At 44.1% G+C, this 16611-nt stretch overlaps 1 protein-coding gene and 1 pseudogene across 4 annotated transcripts in view; both read right to left on the bottom strand.

Annotated features, from left to right (window-relative positions):
* The window catches only part of LOC132481367 (MAD2L1-binding protein-like), a 39445-nt pseudogene extending 32446 nt beyond the window's left edge, over positions 1–6999 (bottom strand).
* Positions 1–14152, bottom strand: part of RBPMS (RNA binding protein, mRNA processing factor) — a 187452-nt gene extending 173300 nt beyond the window's left edge. For 3 of the 4 annotated variants that reach the window (XM_060086100.1, XM_060086103.1, XM_060086102.1), the window contains exon 1: positions 13507–14151. In XM_060086100.1, coding sequence (XP_059942083.1) covers positions 13507–13572 — 66 coding nt within the window. In that variant the 5' untranslated portion in view covers positions 13573–14151. Of the gene's footprint in view, positions 1–13506 lie in introns of all 4 variants that reach the window. The other variant, XM_060086101.1, reaches the window with a different exon arrangement.
* Between the last annotated feature and the right edge of the window lie 2459 nt (positions 14153–16611).

Below are 16611 nucleotides of genomic sequence, written 5' to 3'. Positions count from 1 at the left end.
GAAACACAACACTGTTTCGTGGAGTTCAGAATAAGCTCATACCAAAAGGATTTTTCTGTATAATCATGACCCATGATTTATAATAATAGTAATAAGAGCAATTTTCATGTTGATTAATTGTTAATTAAAAATGGGGGGCTTTGGGAAGGCGGAGGAAGGGACAGCTGAATGGTTAAAACTTCTCAAATGATCATCTGCCCAAATCAGGAACTCAGCATAGTCCAAAGCCCCACAGGTATTTTTGAGTCTTTGCTCCCTCCCTACTGGCTTTTGTTTTTGTTTTTAAGATACAGAGTCAGCAGGCTGGGTGCACTATGACCAAACGGCAACAGATGCTAGTCTTGCAAAGGGCAAGACTCTTCCCTTTGATCATCCAAGAACATTCCTGATCAGGAAATTCTCACTTTGATTCAAGGTTTACCAGTAGTTGCACGAATGGAAAGAGCTACAGAAGAAGCTGTTCCTCCACCCAATACAATCAGACACACTTCATTCCCAAATCCATCTAAACCACAAAGTAACCTACGTAAAGCATGCACGTTGGGAATATTTGGTCCTAGTCACCAAAGCTGATGCAGAAACGGTTCTCAATGCAAAGAATTCTACCGCCAGACATTATAGTTATAAGTGCTTAAATGTAGAGAGCAGATCATCACTGGTATTTTAATCTTTTCTTTGTAAAAATATGTGACGTTACACAGATAATAACCGAAAAATAACTGATCTTTTACAAATGAAAAACAAATGCCAGATGTATACCATATAAGCCTCCAAATGGATGTAAGTCAATGTATATTTTCAAATCTGTAAATTACTAACACTACAACATTAATCTTTCTCTCAAATTTACTTTTTAGGAAAATGAGAAAACCTACCAACACATGAGACACTGGAATTTAACAATTTTTCCCTGTAAACCTTTACAGCAATTCTACACTCCTCGATTCCTATTTAAGATACAGAGTCTTTCAACACATGTAATATACAAATAAAACACTTTCATACTGGGATCTGAGCATCCGCTTTAATCTTATCTCTGCAATTCTGTTAAGTGTCTGGTGCCTGTGATGTAATCCACCTCTCTACCCCCAACACACCACACTGTATCCACCAAACACATCAGCAGGCCTTTCTAAAAATATAGTTACAATATAAAGCCTAAAATAGGAGGCTAACAATATTTCTTTGAGATGTTTGTCGTTTTCTGAAAATGAAGTAAGCCACAAAACCACTTTCAACAAAAATGTGTGTTTCTAATTATTAGTGGGAAGATTTATATTCCTAAAAAAAAAGAAAAAGAAAAAAAGGTGTGCCTGGAAGAAGTTCATTGCTGCAAGTCAGCAAGAATCTGTAAAGGCAAAATAATTTTGATAAGACAGAGCTACTTTCCTAGCAATATAAATTCAGGATCCTGCTGTATAAATACTGATATAATGAATGGTCACTTTAGAGTGAAGAGAAAGAGCATTCCAAAGCAGGGGCAAGGCCCGACATTTCTTCACATGGGCCTGCTATCTAACACAGAAACGATTACAAATGCCTTCTGTTAGTCAACCGGCAGAAGTCACTGGCTCTTATCAGTTAAGATTTAGAAAAAATGAAGACAGTAGTTAACTCAGTATTCAAATCTTTGATTTATTTATAGGGTCTTCATTAGCAAATCACAGCACCCCAACTAATAGATCATACAAAAATATCCCTTTCTTCTCCTTTCCCCGTTCTGTATTTCTACATCCTGCTGGTGATGGGTTTTTCAAGCAGTAGCTGAAAGCCAAGGTTAAAGCTGAAGGTCACAGAGGGTAAAATTCTGCCCAACTTGGTTCCTTTTTGCGTGTTGGGGTTATGAAGCCATACTGTCCCAAAAAGTGTGTCCCACCTTACTTTAAACCTCTCAGGCACTCACAGTGGGTACTGCCTGGCACTTTAGACATTTGGGAGGGTGATCAGGGAAGGAATTTTCTCCTTTCTCCCTTCCCTCCCTTAGCATGGCTAAAGCAGAGATTAATTTCCTAGCTCTGGTTTTCTGTATAACCCCTCCTCAAAACACAAAGACTCAGGATGGGCCTTAAAGAGTCCTTTTGTTTAGAGAGGGTCATTTCCTGTCGTTAGCTCACACCCAGAAACTCCCACCCATTTCTCCAGGAGGGGCACGGATTTTCTCAGTAGAAAACAAAAACAAAACAATCTCAGGCTTAAAAGCATTCCCTGCAAACAGCCTATCCCCCTCCACCCCGATGTATCTGGGCTGGCGTGCCAGCACAGGGGAGAGGAAAAGTGGGATGAAGCAGAAAAACGGCAGAGGAGTTACAGTTCTCTTAACCCATAGCAGGTGTTGTCTGTCCACCCCTATGTTTTAGTTCGGGAAAGGGACACTTAAATGACTTGTCCTACGTCCCTTAGGAAACAAAAAAGGGTGTAGTAATTTTAAAAAGAGTACTGATGATTTGGTCAAGAACCGACTAATACAAGGATTTATATACCACACTGGTTGGTTATAAGACTATCAGACAGTGGATGATGGTAAAGTTTTAAAAGTTTGCTCAAGGTCAAGTATTATGACATAAATGCCATAAATGAGGATATTCCAATGGCCTGCACTTTCATGAGTGCCTCAGGGAGCTCAATTAACAGGCAGTCTGATGACCAAAGTAAGGATGACTTAGATGTCTACATCCTGACACATCACCTGTTGTGCTTTACAAAGTGAGGAAACACAGCTCCTGAGTCTGTGAGGCTGACCAGTGGGTATAATCTGTGGCTGTGAGGTGCCGGCCTAAGGGTTCACAGGGCTCAGGTCAGCCGCTGCCTGGTAGCTACCACACAGGTGCTTACAGGCTGGATTCGGCTAGCTAAAGCCCGCCTTATCCTAAGCTGCGTGCCTTTTCTACTTTGTAGGCAGAGGAAGGAGAGCACATTGAGCTGGAGGCTAGACTAACTCAAAGGGCTGAGAGTGCTAAGTCTATCTCCAAATCAATTCCACCTGGGTTATTAACATTAACTCTTTGCAACCCAACGGCACATCTGCAAAACAGTAATCAAAGTCATCTTGCCCTACTTTTACTTGTCACTCCATGGGCGGCCCACATTTCACTCTTGCTTCTGTGGAAATACGTACTTGGTTTCCATTCTAACTGGACAAAGGAAAGGATTCCTTTACGTATGAAAACCTGTTTTTCCCTCCCCAGCCCCCATCTCCATGGGATCAATCACTTACCATCCAAAATTTCTGGCTTAACAGCAGGCGGTAATTGTACTTTCTGAAGTACAGGGGGATGGGGATCCAGAAATGCTCATCTTGAAGGCAGCATTAAAATGTAATCTAAAAGCTGCTGGAAAAGACTTAGGACCATGTGGTGTATTGTACAGGCCTCAGAATTTGACAGGTTGGTTTGTATTCCAGTCATTTAATAACTAACAAACGTTGGGCAGTTCTAGGCATTGTTCTAGGCATTGGAGTTACAGCCTGAAACAAGACAGGAGTCACGTTCTAGGAGTGCAAGACAAGTACTCAAGGTAAAGTCAGTGAGTAAAAAGTACTCTCTGGGAAATAAGAGGGATGGGACAGTGGTTGGGACTGTGGGGATACTTTGAACTTGGAGGTCAAAGGTCTCCCTGGGTGATATCTGAACTGACATCTGAATGAATGCCAAGGACGAGGCTGCCATAGGAACATCTGGGTGTACAGTTTCCCAGGCAGACAGAAGAGCACACACAAAGGCCCTGAGGCAGGATCGCAGTTTGGCAAGCTAGAGATACCTAAGTAAGATCCAAGCAGCTGAAGCATAATGAAGGAAGCTGTGATTCTTGGTGGATGAGGTCAGGAAGACCAGCAGGGCCCAGATCACGTGAACCTTGCACACTGCTGGAGAGAGTTTATGCCTCTACCACTAGTTGCAAATAAAACCTCAGATAAATTCATCTCTCAGAGCCTCAATTTCCTTATCCCTCAACATGGGATGAGAACACTTCATTGGGTTTGTTAAAGTGCAGTGCTTAATGTAAAATGTGCTATATTTAAAACATATAACCAACAAGGACCTACTGTATAATGCAGGGAACTCTGCTCAATACTCTGTAATAACCTAAATGGGAAAAGAATTTGAAAAAGAATCGATACATGTATAGGGATAACTGAATCACTTTGTACACCTGAAACTAAAACAACACTGTTAATCAACTATACTCCAAAATAAAATAGAAATTAAACAAATAATGTGCAATGCTTAAAACAGTAGACACTACTCAGTAGATGCTTAGTGAATTAATATGCCAAAAATCCATACATGCTTTTACAAGTTTGATTATATTTGGACATGCACCTGATCTTCAATTCTCCCTCCAATTTTCTTACACATATGCAGTAAAACTGAAAAAAATTTTTGTAACAAAAATGGTCTCAGCACTAGCTCTAACCATTTTTTTTTTTTTTTTTTTTTGCTCATTGCTGGGAAAATGCTTGGAGGTCTTGGTAAAGAAGGAAACAGGCTTAGAAGGGTAGAGAGGAGAGAAGGCAAAATCAGAACACGGCGACTGGACTTCAGGACTCCTTCTAAGGATAAGCCAGGCCCGGAGGAGAAGCAATTACCAACGTTTTCAGTCTCCTGTCACCCAGCATCCCAGGGCAGGCACAGGACAGGGGTGTGTGTGTGGGGGGGTGTGGGTGGGGGGGTGTGTGGGTGGGGTGGGGGGTGTGTGTGTGTGTGTGTGTGTGTGTGTGTGTGTGTGTGTGTGTGTGCGCGCGCGCGCGTCCCTTCCCTGCCCCAAAACACATCCTGCCGGCTTAGAGGGATACTGTATTTAAAAACAGGTGCCGCTCTGGAAACTCACACATTTTAAGTGCTGTGAATTGCACATGCTGGGTAAAGTAATTACACTTCTGTAGCACTTCCCCTCCCAGCACAAAGGAAATTCTGCTACTTCTGTAAAGAGATAACACTTTCTGTGCTGTCCCTCCTCTCATGAGGCCAAAACTATCTATCCTATAGGTGGGCGTAAGAGAAAAGTTCACAAAACAGGATCCTGGGGATTCGAGGAAAAAAATGGTTTTATCGCTAGGATTTCTTAGAATAATGTTGGCCTTCTGCCAGCATATCTACCTGATGACATAAGAATTTAGGAAGAGCAGAGAAAGGAACGTCATTTTTAAAAAATCAACTCACGAGAAGTAAAGGCTAACTGAAAGTAGAAATAGTCTCTAACTTCTTTTCATGGGTTGGTGAGATGTACCTCAATTGTGAGACTCCTAGGTTTCTCTGTACCTTTGCAAAATCCTAGGGGCTGACATGATTGAGCTAGGCTGCTTTGGCATTCGCTCAGCGTTTTAAATTTGTGTAACAATACTGTATTACAGCCTGGAATTTGGAACCATCTTCCTGGTGTGATTAGTATTTATGACTGCCATTTCCGGTTTTTTTCTCCAGTATTCTACATAATGTGCATCATAATGGTTGCAGCAGGGTTAAAACTTATGAGAAATACAAACGCAATTGTTGTTTTCCTTAAATTCCTGGACCGTTTTTCTTTATTCACGAGTTGACACTTAGCTGTGAGCAGAAAAAGTAGCAAACTTTTAAGAAAGCACGAAGTGAATAAATTGAAAATATGACCCACGGAAGAGATGACTTTGGGCTCTAGCCAAAGGCTCATTCTAACTCCCCCCACCCCCATAAAATGAAAAAAATAACAAAGCAACGCGGGGAAATTTTTTCTTATAAAAATACTCAAGCCTCTCCAGGTCTTCCATCTTTACCTCCCAAACCCATCTACAAATTTTATGTCCCTTCTAGGTGCAGGGTTGGGAAAAGAAAAGTTTGTAAAAGCCTGAGAATTAACTGCAAATTTTAGAGGAAAACAATTTGCAAAGACTGTTGATGAAAGCAAAAAAAAAAAAAAGTAAAAGTATATGAAATACACTATATATACACAGAGTTTTTTAAGCTCCCCCGAATCGGGCTTTCAAATGGTTAAGTATCCTGAACACTATCATAACTAGGCAGATATATGCAAAACATTCTTATGTTCCTAAATTAAAAGAGGGCTTTAAAAAATTTGCTTCAATTTTTCCTGAGAATTTCCAGTTCTCCACCCACCCCCCCCCTTGTTTTTTAAACACAGCTTCAAATTTTAAGTCAATTGTCCATCTTTTGTTGCCTACCCTCACAAGGTTTCCTAGGAACAGGGGTCCCACACCCTCTCTAATTTTCTGAGCACTCAGCTCATATCATACAGCTTTTCCATTGCTAGCTATATAATCTTCAATTGTTCTGAAAGACCTTTCTTCTGCACCTCAAACCCAACCCTCTCAGTTCCCTCTTTCCCTTCCAGGTATTTTCTGCTTCTACAAATACAACCACTATTTAGCCAGTCATCCAAAAGAGAAACCCAAGAGGCTCCACGGATGGAACTCGTAGTCTTGCCTCCTGAGCATCTGACAGTTACTGCGGCCCCTGAACACCTCTCCCGCCCGGCTCAGTCACCACTGCCAGCCACTGCCTAATTTTGAGACCAGGACTCCTGCCGTGTTAGCCTCCAAATCCACTGCATCGCCTTTGCCACGGAACATCTCAGAACGCCAAGTCGCCGCTGCACAGAAGCCCAGCTCCCATCACAGGAAGTGTTTCCTGGTCCCTGGCCTGGAAGGAGAGCTCCTCTAACCCTCCCCCGCCGCCAATGCTTCCATCCCCCTCCCATGTCTCCCTCCCCCCCCAGGTCTCCCTCCCCCTCGTATCCTGACTTCCCTTCCTCTCCTGCTTGTTTTCCCTTTTAAGCCTCTATCTTCATTGAAGGCCAGTCCCTTTGACGAGACAATCTTTCCCCTCCTGTCTCAACCCTTCTTCAACTGGAAAAAAAAATCTCAACTATCACCTCTTTTTTTAAAGCTTTCTTTGATGTATAGCTCCGTCACCCTCTCCTTGTGTGGCTGACTGGTTCCCAACTCAAACTACCGCGCCTCACTTAATTCAACACAGTGCTTTACTGTACCTGTTCACACAGGGCCATCGCCACTAAACCTGGGCGCAACTTGGAGTAAGAGCTTTGTCCCAGATCTTGGGGCCCCCAGAATCTGAACGTGAAGGCCCCAGTCACTCAGCCTCTCAGTGCCTGAGTCGCCTCCCCATATAATGAGGGTCCTCATCACCGTAATACCTACATTAGTTCATTGTGAGGACGAGTCACGTGATACATATAAAGTGCTTGGCCAGTACTTGACACAGAATACTCAGCAATTAACAATTCTTACCTGAGTGAACAGCTAAAAAGATGTCTGAAAATTTCCCAGGATCAAGTATTTCAGTCTTTTCTTTTTCCGGCACTCAGCAAAGACGACTAGACAACAAACTAGGCAACTCTGTTCTGATAAGCTCCGCAGTCGAGCACGCCCCGCTCGCTCCAACACACAGAATGCACTGAAGTGGTTTGCAATAACCTCCCCGTACACTTAAAGGTAGGGACGTGAGTTCAAGGAATCATACCCAAGTCATCCCCATGGACAGATAAGCTCATCCCCCATGACGCCCTCCTATCAACATAGCATCAATTTAAAGACCTGGTCCCTGCTGGCCTCAAGCCCAGAGAGCCAGGCCGCCACTTTTGCCCCAGCTATTACTAAGGTTCATTCTCTTCATTCCTTGCTACATTTTTTCTTTGACCAAAGCAAGCACTGTTCAAGAGGAACATTTGCATTCCCTTTCCCCTACCCCCAAGGCAGACACTAAGGTGCCAAATGAAACTGAACACAAACATTCCAAAGTGGCCATCACACAGGGCAGCCTCATTTGGGAATGCTGTTCTAGCACCACTGAACCAGAGCTTCCAGAAGCCCCTGTCCAAAAGGTCAAAGTGAATCCCACAGCAGAAACCAAATTCTAATAGTGAAAACCCAACTGCACCTCGAAATGAGCAGGCCCATATTGGCGGTGGCTGGCGGATGAACCAAGCACACTGGCCCGTGGGCACAAATGGAGGCTGCAGGTGACAGGTGGGGGAGGTCATTTCCCAGAGGATCCATCCATCCATAACCGGCTCTAAATCCCACATTAAGGAAGTGGCTGCTTTGTGACAGCTTAACTATTCAAGGTCATCACCACCATCCCCACCAGTAAGGATATTTCATGTCTCTATATTATAAAGAATTATATGTGCATATATGTGTAAGTGTGTGGTACATACCTTGTGCTGGAGTACCAACTTTGGGTAGGTGTTGGGGATTGGAAACACTGTGATAAGACGGCATAGATCTTAAAGGAAAAAAAAAAAACCCAAAAATGAAATGTAATGATCCAGGAGTTAAATGGAGATAATATATGTATCTTCTGGAATTCTGAGAAAAAGCCTCTCTTTGGGATAGGGCATTCAGGTGATGAGATCTTGCAAAATGTAGGCTGAAACTTGACTTTTGCCTGGAAAGCAGTTCAAGCTAGACCAAGAGGGAAAGGGTGGCTGAAATAAATGGTGTGCAGAGTATGTACGGAGGTAGGTACCTTAGGAGCAATCTTGAGTGTCATACTTGGACTTCACTGAATGCTGAAGGAGCTGGGGTACCAGAGGACCCAGCAGTGTGTGTTAGGATGGATTGAGAAAGCATGTTAGAACAAGGAGAGCAGCTGAAGATCACTAGGAAGAGACAAGATAAGGGAATGAGATAAACATTATGAGGAAAGGCTGTGAGGATCAGAGGCCTGATTCCCCAGGCCAGGCTTGGCAGCAAAACGAAATGTGACCAACCCAATGGTTTTGTGACACCTACAGATATTTCAAGGGAATTTATTGAATTGAAATCTAAGAGAAAAGACATAAAATTGCTTTTGTTCCTATGTTCATTATAGAAAATTTAGAAAACACAGAAAAGCACCAGAAAGTAAATAAAAATGATCTGTAATCCACCAGATAGTTTTTTTTATTAATGTTTGGTTATTTTTTAAAATTGGCATCACATAATATAAAACTTTTATTTTTGCTCTTTTCACTTTATGTCATGAGAATTAACCCCTCAATTAAAATGTAGAAGCTGGAAGAGAAAGTCAGATTCTCTCCTACAGCATTCAGAGGGTGGCAATACCAACAGCTTGACTCCAGATTTCTAGCCTCCAAAGCTGAGAGAGAATAGATTTCTGTTGTTTTAAGACACCAAAAAAAAATTTACACGCCCGCACGCACACACGTACGTTCTTTAAAAATGTGGCTTTTAATGGCTACCTAATATTCTCTTTGAGGAATTACATCTTGATTTACTTAGCAATTTCGCTGTTAGGCATAGAGTCTCTGTGAATTTTCCCTATCATAAATAACTCTAATCATCATCCCTTTAAATAAATCTTTGTGCATGCTTATTATTTCCTTAGGGTAAATTTCTAAAAATAAAAGCACGGAATCAAAAGGCTTGAAATTTTCATATACAGTGCCAAGTCCTTCCGAAAGCTGCCTCATTCATATCCCCATCACAGTGCGCAACAATTCCCACTTTACCGCCCCATCACAAACGTCAAAGGCTCCAGTCCTCAAATAAGAGCATCCAATCTATTTATCCAACAAACAAATGCCGTTAGAAATAGATGACAAGTGAGCATAAGGGTTTATCAGGGAAATTTTAAAACCACTACTGGAAAAATAACTCAGAAATGCATGCCATATTGGCAGTGGTCTTGCAGCATCATTTTACTATGAAGTCACCACATTTTCATCCAAAACACTGTCACCAAATCCTATTTATGATTGAAATATAAGTTTATTGCATTTGATCTGATTTGGAGTAACAGACTCCAAACTTGATTAAACTGTACAAAACCCTTTTGTATTTTCCCCAGGTCATAATGTAGATTAATCTTAAGGTTCAGTGAAAACCCGCTGTTGCCGCAAACTACCATGGTACCCCTTCTCTGTGACAATTACATGAGAAAAAACTTCTTCATGACCCCAATATCTGGGCAAAATTACTAAGTACTTTAAAAGGCAGAATGCGAGGTAAAAGATTTGTATTAACTTCTGAAGACCTGACTTTGTGTGATTTCTGCCCTACATGTGACAAACACCTTTTTGATCAATAGTCCAACAAGGCCAAGTTTTTCTGTTTTAGTTTTAAGTACAAGAATGTTCAAAGCATTTTAAGGAGAAATTACTCTAATACCAGTGCTTCAACATAATAAAACATCTTTTAGAAATGATTTGTAATCAGCCTGAAAAGTACCCAATGACACAGATAACATAAAAGTAAAAATAATACCAGATTACTGTTTATCTGATTTCCATTTGGAAAATTCAGTGACCAAAAATAATTTCTATCTACTACTAGAATGTCTCAATATACGAAACTTAAATGATAAGACAAATAATTATGTCTGTTACTTATATATTTATTAACTTTAGTAAAGTCGGTCAAGTGAGAACTGCCAAGTGTTTTAAGAGAATACCATCTAGTCCAAAATTAGAGGCAAATTCTAGGAATTATTTTATTAATTGTAAAGTTATGTAAGAAATTATCTACTGCCCTATACATACATATACAGAAGCCCCGTAAATCTCAGATCCCAGGAAGATTTTGACAACTGGTTTTTCTTTACAGGGACAACTTGCATGGGAATACATATGTATAGAATACTAGAAGCCAGAAAACCAGATGTATTCTTACAGTTGGCTAGCCAAATCTTAAAATTATTTTTCCTCAAAGTTTTAAATACTACCCAGAAGAGAAGACTACTTCCTGCCCAAGTTCTCAAAAACTTCCAACCCTAAAAAGCTGCAAAAATTCTCCTAAGTCCTAGACTGTTCCTTCTATTCAATTGGAACCAAAGTAAGTGTTTCAAGCATCTCTGTTTCAGAGTGAGCTTTAGAAGCTCTCAATCAGGGCTGAAATGTACTGGAAAATAAAAGGAACTCACTTTTTTTAAAAAAGTAGAAAAAAACAACAACCCTGGATTTTATAAAGTGATAAAGTCTAAATTACCCTATGAAACTATTTTCTCTTAATAATGACTGGACTCACTCTTCCTCATCAGCTCAATGGCTATCAGAAACTACAACAAAACACATTTTTCCTCTGTTGTCATCACGTGTATATACATTGTATATGTGTGTGTTCTGTTTACTGGAATCCTGGGCCACGGCTTTTAAATTGTGTTTGAGAACAAATTGCTGATCCCTGGGTGGGCAGGGAAAGGGTCCAGGGCGGTGGTTTTGTATATTGCTGAGCACATTAATGGGACTCACCAAATACCATATTTATTTTACTTGTGGCTTTCAGGGTTAGGAAAAAGAGGTTAGGAGTTTTTCAAAAACAAAGTATAAACCCCAAACAGGGAATTAGGGCAAAATTACCTAGATCATTCAGGCCAACTTACTTTCTTTTCCTGAATTTTTAACATTATAAAACTTCTCTCTTCATGGTGTGTCTATTTTGTCTGCTCCACCTCTTACACAACTTGGGTTCTGAAATCTTTTTAAATGTCCCCTTATTTTTAAAATAACAATTATCTTGCTAAAACTGATACTTTCTAGAGCCACATGCCATTCCCACTGGTTAAGAGGCAGTGATTGTTACTGGGATCATCTGATTCTATTATACTAGTACCCAAGCCTCACACATTAAGACGCCCACGATCAGGACAGACAACACGCCAGTGCTGTCGGCAGTTAAGCTGTATGGGTCAAGCAGAAAAATGTGACTTTTCTCTACCTAATTTTGTCAAGTAGGTTATGGTTTGGGGTCACTCAAACCAAAAAAATCTTTGGTTTAACCTGATTAACTTTCCAAGTTCTCAATCAAGTGAAGAGAGAAAGACGGTCTCATGTAATATATTCTTACCCTTAGAAGTCAACAGATCGCCAATCTAAGTGACACAGGAAGGTTTCTGAAGCTATTATTATCTTGGTATGTTAGCTGAATTAGTTAAAATACAGCAACTCCTTTAAAAAGCAAACTTATTTTTAAAATTTTATTTCAGTGGTAGGGAAAACAAATTGCAAAGCAGCAGGTAAGTTTCAAGAAAAAAGCGAAGAAACATGCAATTCAAGGCTCCATCTCTTTGAAAAAGAAGGAATGTCAGTAGTACTCCACTTGCAGTTAAAAAACCAGCATGTAAGCAACCTTTCTAAAATAAGTTGATAATAATAAAGGCAATTTCCCTCAGGTGAGAAGGCAAACTTCTGGCTCACAGCAACTCACCTGGGGCTCACAGCAATTCACCTGGGTTGCACTACCTTACAACCACGTTAAGAGTAAAATCTTGTTTATTTTGCATTGTTTTGCATGGGCTTAGGGCTCCCCTCCGTCTTCGCCATTTAAACGGTTCCTATTTTACAAGGGCACAAAGTGCTGAGGGCTTGTATGTTTTGGTTAAATCCTCCGCAACCTTTGGTTTCACTATCAGAATTTTAGTTTACACACAACACAGTATCTCCATAATAATCTCAACATCCTAATCGCTTCAGAATCAGTTTACCTTTCGGTTAACCTCACATCAGCATGCAATACCTGTAAGAACGCTTTTAACAAGACTGCATACTTCCTCGCATCTAAACATAAAGTTCCTTTTAGAATGTTTAAAGTCGGTTTCGTGGGCTTCTTAAAAAGTAGGCGTAAAGTATTGTTTACTGGGCTCCAGATAATGTACCTGCAGGAACTGAGCCATTTAACAGGATATTAACAAATATCCCAACTACAAAATTCTGAAACTTTTGTTCAGGAGTTCCCCCCACGTTTATCTAATTTTGTTTCCACCAAAGGAACGCTCTGCAGCCGTTAACATATTTACGGTTGTTACGGACGCACCACATGAAATTGACGCTCAGACATCAAAGTCCTACTAAAATAGCCTGGATCTTCACTTGGTGAATTGCAAAGTTTGAAACTCTTGTATTCAACTTCTGCTCCCCACAACCGCAAAGCCCCTAAACTTACAAAACCTAATCATCCAGGTTCGGGGTCTTTGACTCATCAGAGAAGAATGCGGCTGAAGAGTTATCTATTAATCCAAAATGCCTCAGCTGGGAAGATATTTCACCAAGAACTTTTCACATTGAAAGGGAGGGGGCAGGGAACCGAAGGTGTCTTTTAACGAGAAACTACCCGATTTTCTTCCTTAAGCCACACAAACACACCCCACAACATCCAGCCCCAGACGCAGAGCTAAGTGCTGACCCTACCGGTCCCAATCATCTGAGGTCACCCAGGAGTCAGCTCTCGATTCCGCTTTTAAAATCCAGGGCAAACAAAGCTGAGCATTATACTTACAAAGGTCTCAGCAAAGTCCTCAAAGTTACGCAATTTTAAGCACGCAGACGCTCGTGAACCCACAAAAACACACTCTCCGATGATACAGCCTCCCGGGGCCACAGTTTGGGGCGGCGTCTCGGGGCCAGGACGATTCCCAAACCCTCGACCGCGGCGCTCCCTCCCCGACGCAGCCCGGCGCCCCGGGACCCGCGCCCCGCCGGCCGACCGCCCGCACTTTGCAGAAAGCCCACGGCCGCCGTCCCAGGTCGTACCCGCCACCGCACCGAGCCACTCCGTACCTCTTCCTCCTGAAGGTTAGCCTCGTTCGGGGTGTTCTCCTTCTCGGCTTTGCTGCCGTTGTTCATCTTCCCGGTCCTCCCTCGCCGGGCAGGGCTGGGGCGCGGGGCTGGGCGAGGGCGCGCTCGCCCACTTTTCCCTTCCCCGGGCGCCGCGGGCTGCGGGGGTTGGAGCCGGGGCCGCGGCGGCTCGGCTCGGGCTCGGGCTCCCGCGGCGCGGCGAGACAGCGGCGGCGGGCGACTCAGGAAGTGCGAGGGAGAGACGGGGCAGGGCGAGGCGCCGGCGGACCGAGAAGGGAACGGAGATAATCGGGACCCGAGAGGGAGACCTGGAGAAGGCGGGCGGGAGCGAGGGAAGGAAGGAAGAAAGGATGGGGCGAGGACGCGCGTCCCAGGAGTGAGCCCAGAGAGTTGGGGATGTGGCCGAGTGGGGGCCGGGGGCGGCCGCTGCCCGAGCGTAGCAGCTGCTGGAGGGAGGGGGCGAGGGGTACCCGGAGAGGAGCAGGAGGAGGAGGAGGTGCGGGGCAGCGGGGCGCGGCTGGGACCCGGAGAGCCGCTGAGTGCGCGCTCCTGCCTGGCTCTGGGAAGTACGGGCTCCAAGCAGCTCCCCTTCTCTCGCCTGCCTCCCTCCCTTCCTCCCTCCCCTCTCTCCTCCCTCCCCTCCTCCTCCTCCTCTCTCCGCCCTCCCTGGACGTGGGCTGCCGGCTGGAGCCGGGAGGAACGGGACGCGGGACGGCAAGCCCCCCGCGGGAGGAGGGGCTGCGCCGAGGGCGGCTGCCCCGCGGCCGGATGGCGCGCGCCGGGGAGGGGCGGCGGGCGGCGGGCGGAAGCAGCGGACCCCAGCCCCCGACGCCGCGGTAGGTCGGAGGGCGAGGGCCAAGGAGGGGGGGAGGGAAGAAGGTCAGGTCCTACCGCTTGCACAGTCCCTGGGGGTCGCCGGGCGTTGCGCGCAGCTTGGAGAGGGGCTTCGGGGAGTCAGGCCCTGCCCGCGCGAGGACCGGGAAATGTGATGTGCTACTTTTGTTTGCTTGCTCTTCACGAGGGATTCGCACCCCAATCCCTACCCCTCCTTTTCAGTACCGGCCTAGACCTATTTCTTCCCTTCCTAGTCGGCAGCTTGAAATGACAGGATGCGAGAACTCGAGTGACATCCGGGGGCAGCCCGCTCCGGGCCGGCGTTTTCAGAGCGCAGCTTCAAACCCACCTCCGACGCCGGGCCCTCGGAAACCTCTCCAGCGTCTCCGCACCCGCCGCCCCTGTTCAGACTCCTCTACAGCCCTTTTCAGACTGTCCTGGAATTATTTGTTTACCTGGCTGCTTCTCTTTATTCTTCTGGGAGATCCTTTTTGGAAGACGAGACCGGGCCCTGTTTATCTTTTGAATCCCATGGCTATCTGAGTAGGCTATCTGGTATACAGTAGGCGCTCAATAAATATTTGTTGGCTGAGGGAATATTTCTCACTGCCAGGCGAACTGGAGGCCAAGACAGATGATATTCAGAGGGTCAAAGCCGCTGAAAGAAGGGAGACTCAGCGTTCGGGACGTCCGCGCACTATGCTTGTTTACGCACCAACCTCAGAAGGAAGAACTGCCTGTTTCTGTTTCCTCCTGTGTGAAATGGAAGTAGTTCTATTTATCTACCAGGAGTTTGCTATTAGAGGAAATTATACGTTGATAGATAAAACTATAGCACCTGGCACCCATTCGGACCCAGTTAAGTCTACCATACTTGGGAGCTGACATGATTAATTTCCACTTTCCCTGAGCCATCGAGAACTTTCCAATATTGTATCATTTAAGCTTTCATACTTAGTGACTGCTACAAACACATAATTTAAAACTCCAAACATCGGTAGATTTCTCCCTCACTTCTCACTCCCAGGAATTCTCTCTCACAGCACTCTGTTCCCTTCCAGCACGGCGACAATCACAACTTCTAATTATTATTTGCTTGCTTCACTGTTTGTCTCCTCCCCCAACCCCCCGACCTCCTTCCCCCACTAGACATTCTTTACCCCGGACTGGTTTAAGTGCTCCTGGGAATGGGATGGGGGTGGCGGCAGAGTTGAAGATAAGGCTTCTGCTTTTAGGGAATTGAAAGTGGTGCTGTGGAGACAAGATACCCCAAACAACTCCGCGGCAACGTCACCGCCGATCCTGGTTCAGATGGTAGAAAGCAAAGAAAATATTTGCTTTAAGAGCATTTTGAAGAGAAAAAAAAAAAAAAAAAAAAACAGTACTGATACTTGGATTTACCTATTGGATTTTTCTGGTGTTGGGGGGCGTCTGGAAATTTTGATAAAGAGATTATATTGCTGTCATGTTGTCATTTCTCTCTACGGGGAAAAAAAATGTCCCCCGGATGAAAATAAACCAAGAGTCTATTGAAATTGCAACTGAAGTTCAGAAGAGGCAAGGGTAGTTATTCTTCCCTCAGTTATATAAGGAACCACGAGGGGGCAATGTCTTTCTGAGCAACGGCCGAGTGGTGGTCTTGGGCCCCTGTGCTGACGAATAATGCCGGCACTTTGCCCTCCTTGGCCATTCTTGCCTGTTCCTGAATACACTCCACAGAAAGGCATTGTCTTCATGGAGCCTGGCAGAGGACCAAGAAAAATAACAATTGACCTAGTCCTTGATAGTCCCCGTCAGACTCCACTTACAAGTAGGTGGATGTTGGGTGGTCCTAGTGTGCTTGGAGAACCTCCCCTACCCCCATCCAAGGAAATGTGGCTTAATCTCAAGCAGAGAACCTGATTCCTTTGTCTTGAAGCCAAGTTGGCACCTTGTCCATTGTTAAAAGTCAAAACTCTCTGGAATAAAAAATGAGAATAAGTTCCATGAGAGGATCCTGGTCTGGCTTGTTTATTCTTGTGTTCACAACATTGAGACAGTGCCTAACACATAGTAGGCACTCAATAATTATTTTTGAATGAATGAACACATTCTCATCAGGTATTGATTCTAGGGCTTGAATGATATGAACAGATCCTTCCAAGACCTTGCAGAAGGGACTGAATTAGCCGAGGCGTCTCGGCATGGAGAGCACCACAAAGTCACTAGGCAGATTCATGGAAGAGGTCTTCAGTCGTTAATTTGCTGCGGGAG

Source organism: Mesoplodon densirostris, chromosome 20, assembly GCF_025265405.1.
Source record: "Mesoplodon densirostris isolate mMesDen1 chromosome 20, mMesDen1 primary haplotype, whole genome shotgun sequence".
Classification (NCBI taxonomy): domain Eukaryota; kingdom Metazoa; phylum Chordata; class Mammalia; order Artiodactyla; family Ziphiidae; genus Mesoplodon; species Mesoplodon densirostris.
This window is presented reverse-complemented; position numbering and strand designations above follow the sequence as displayed.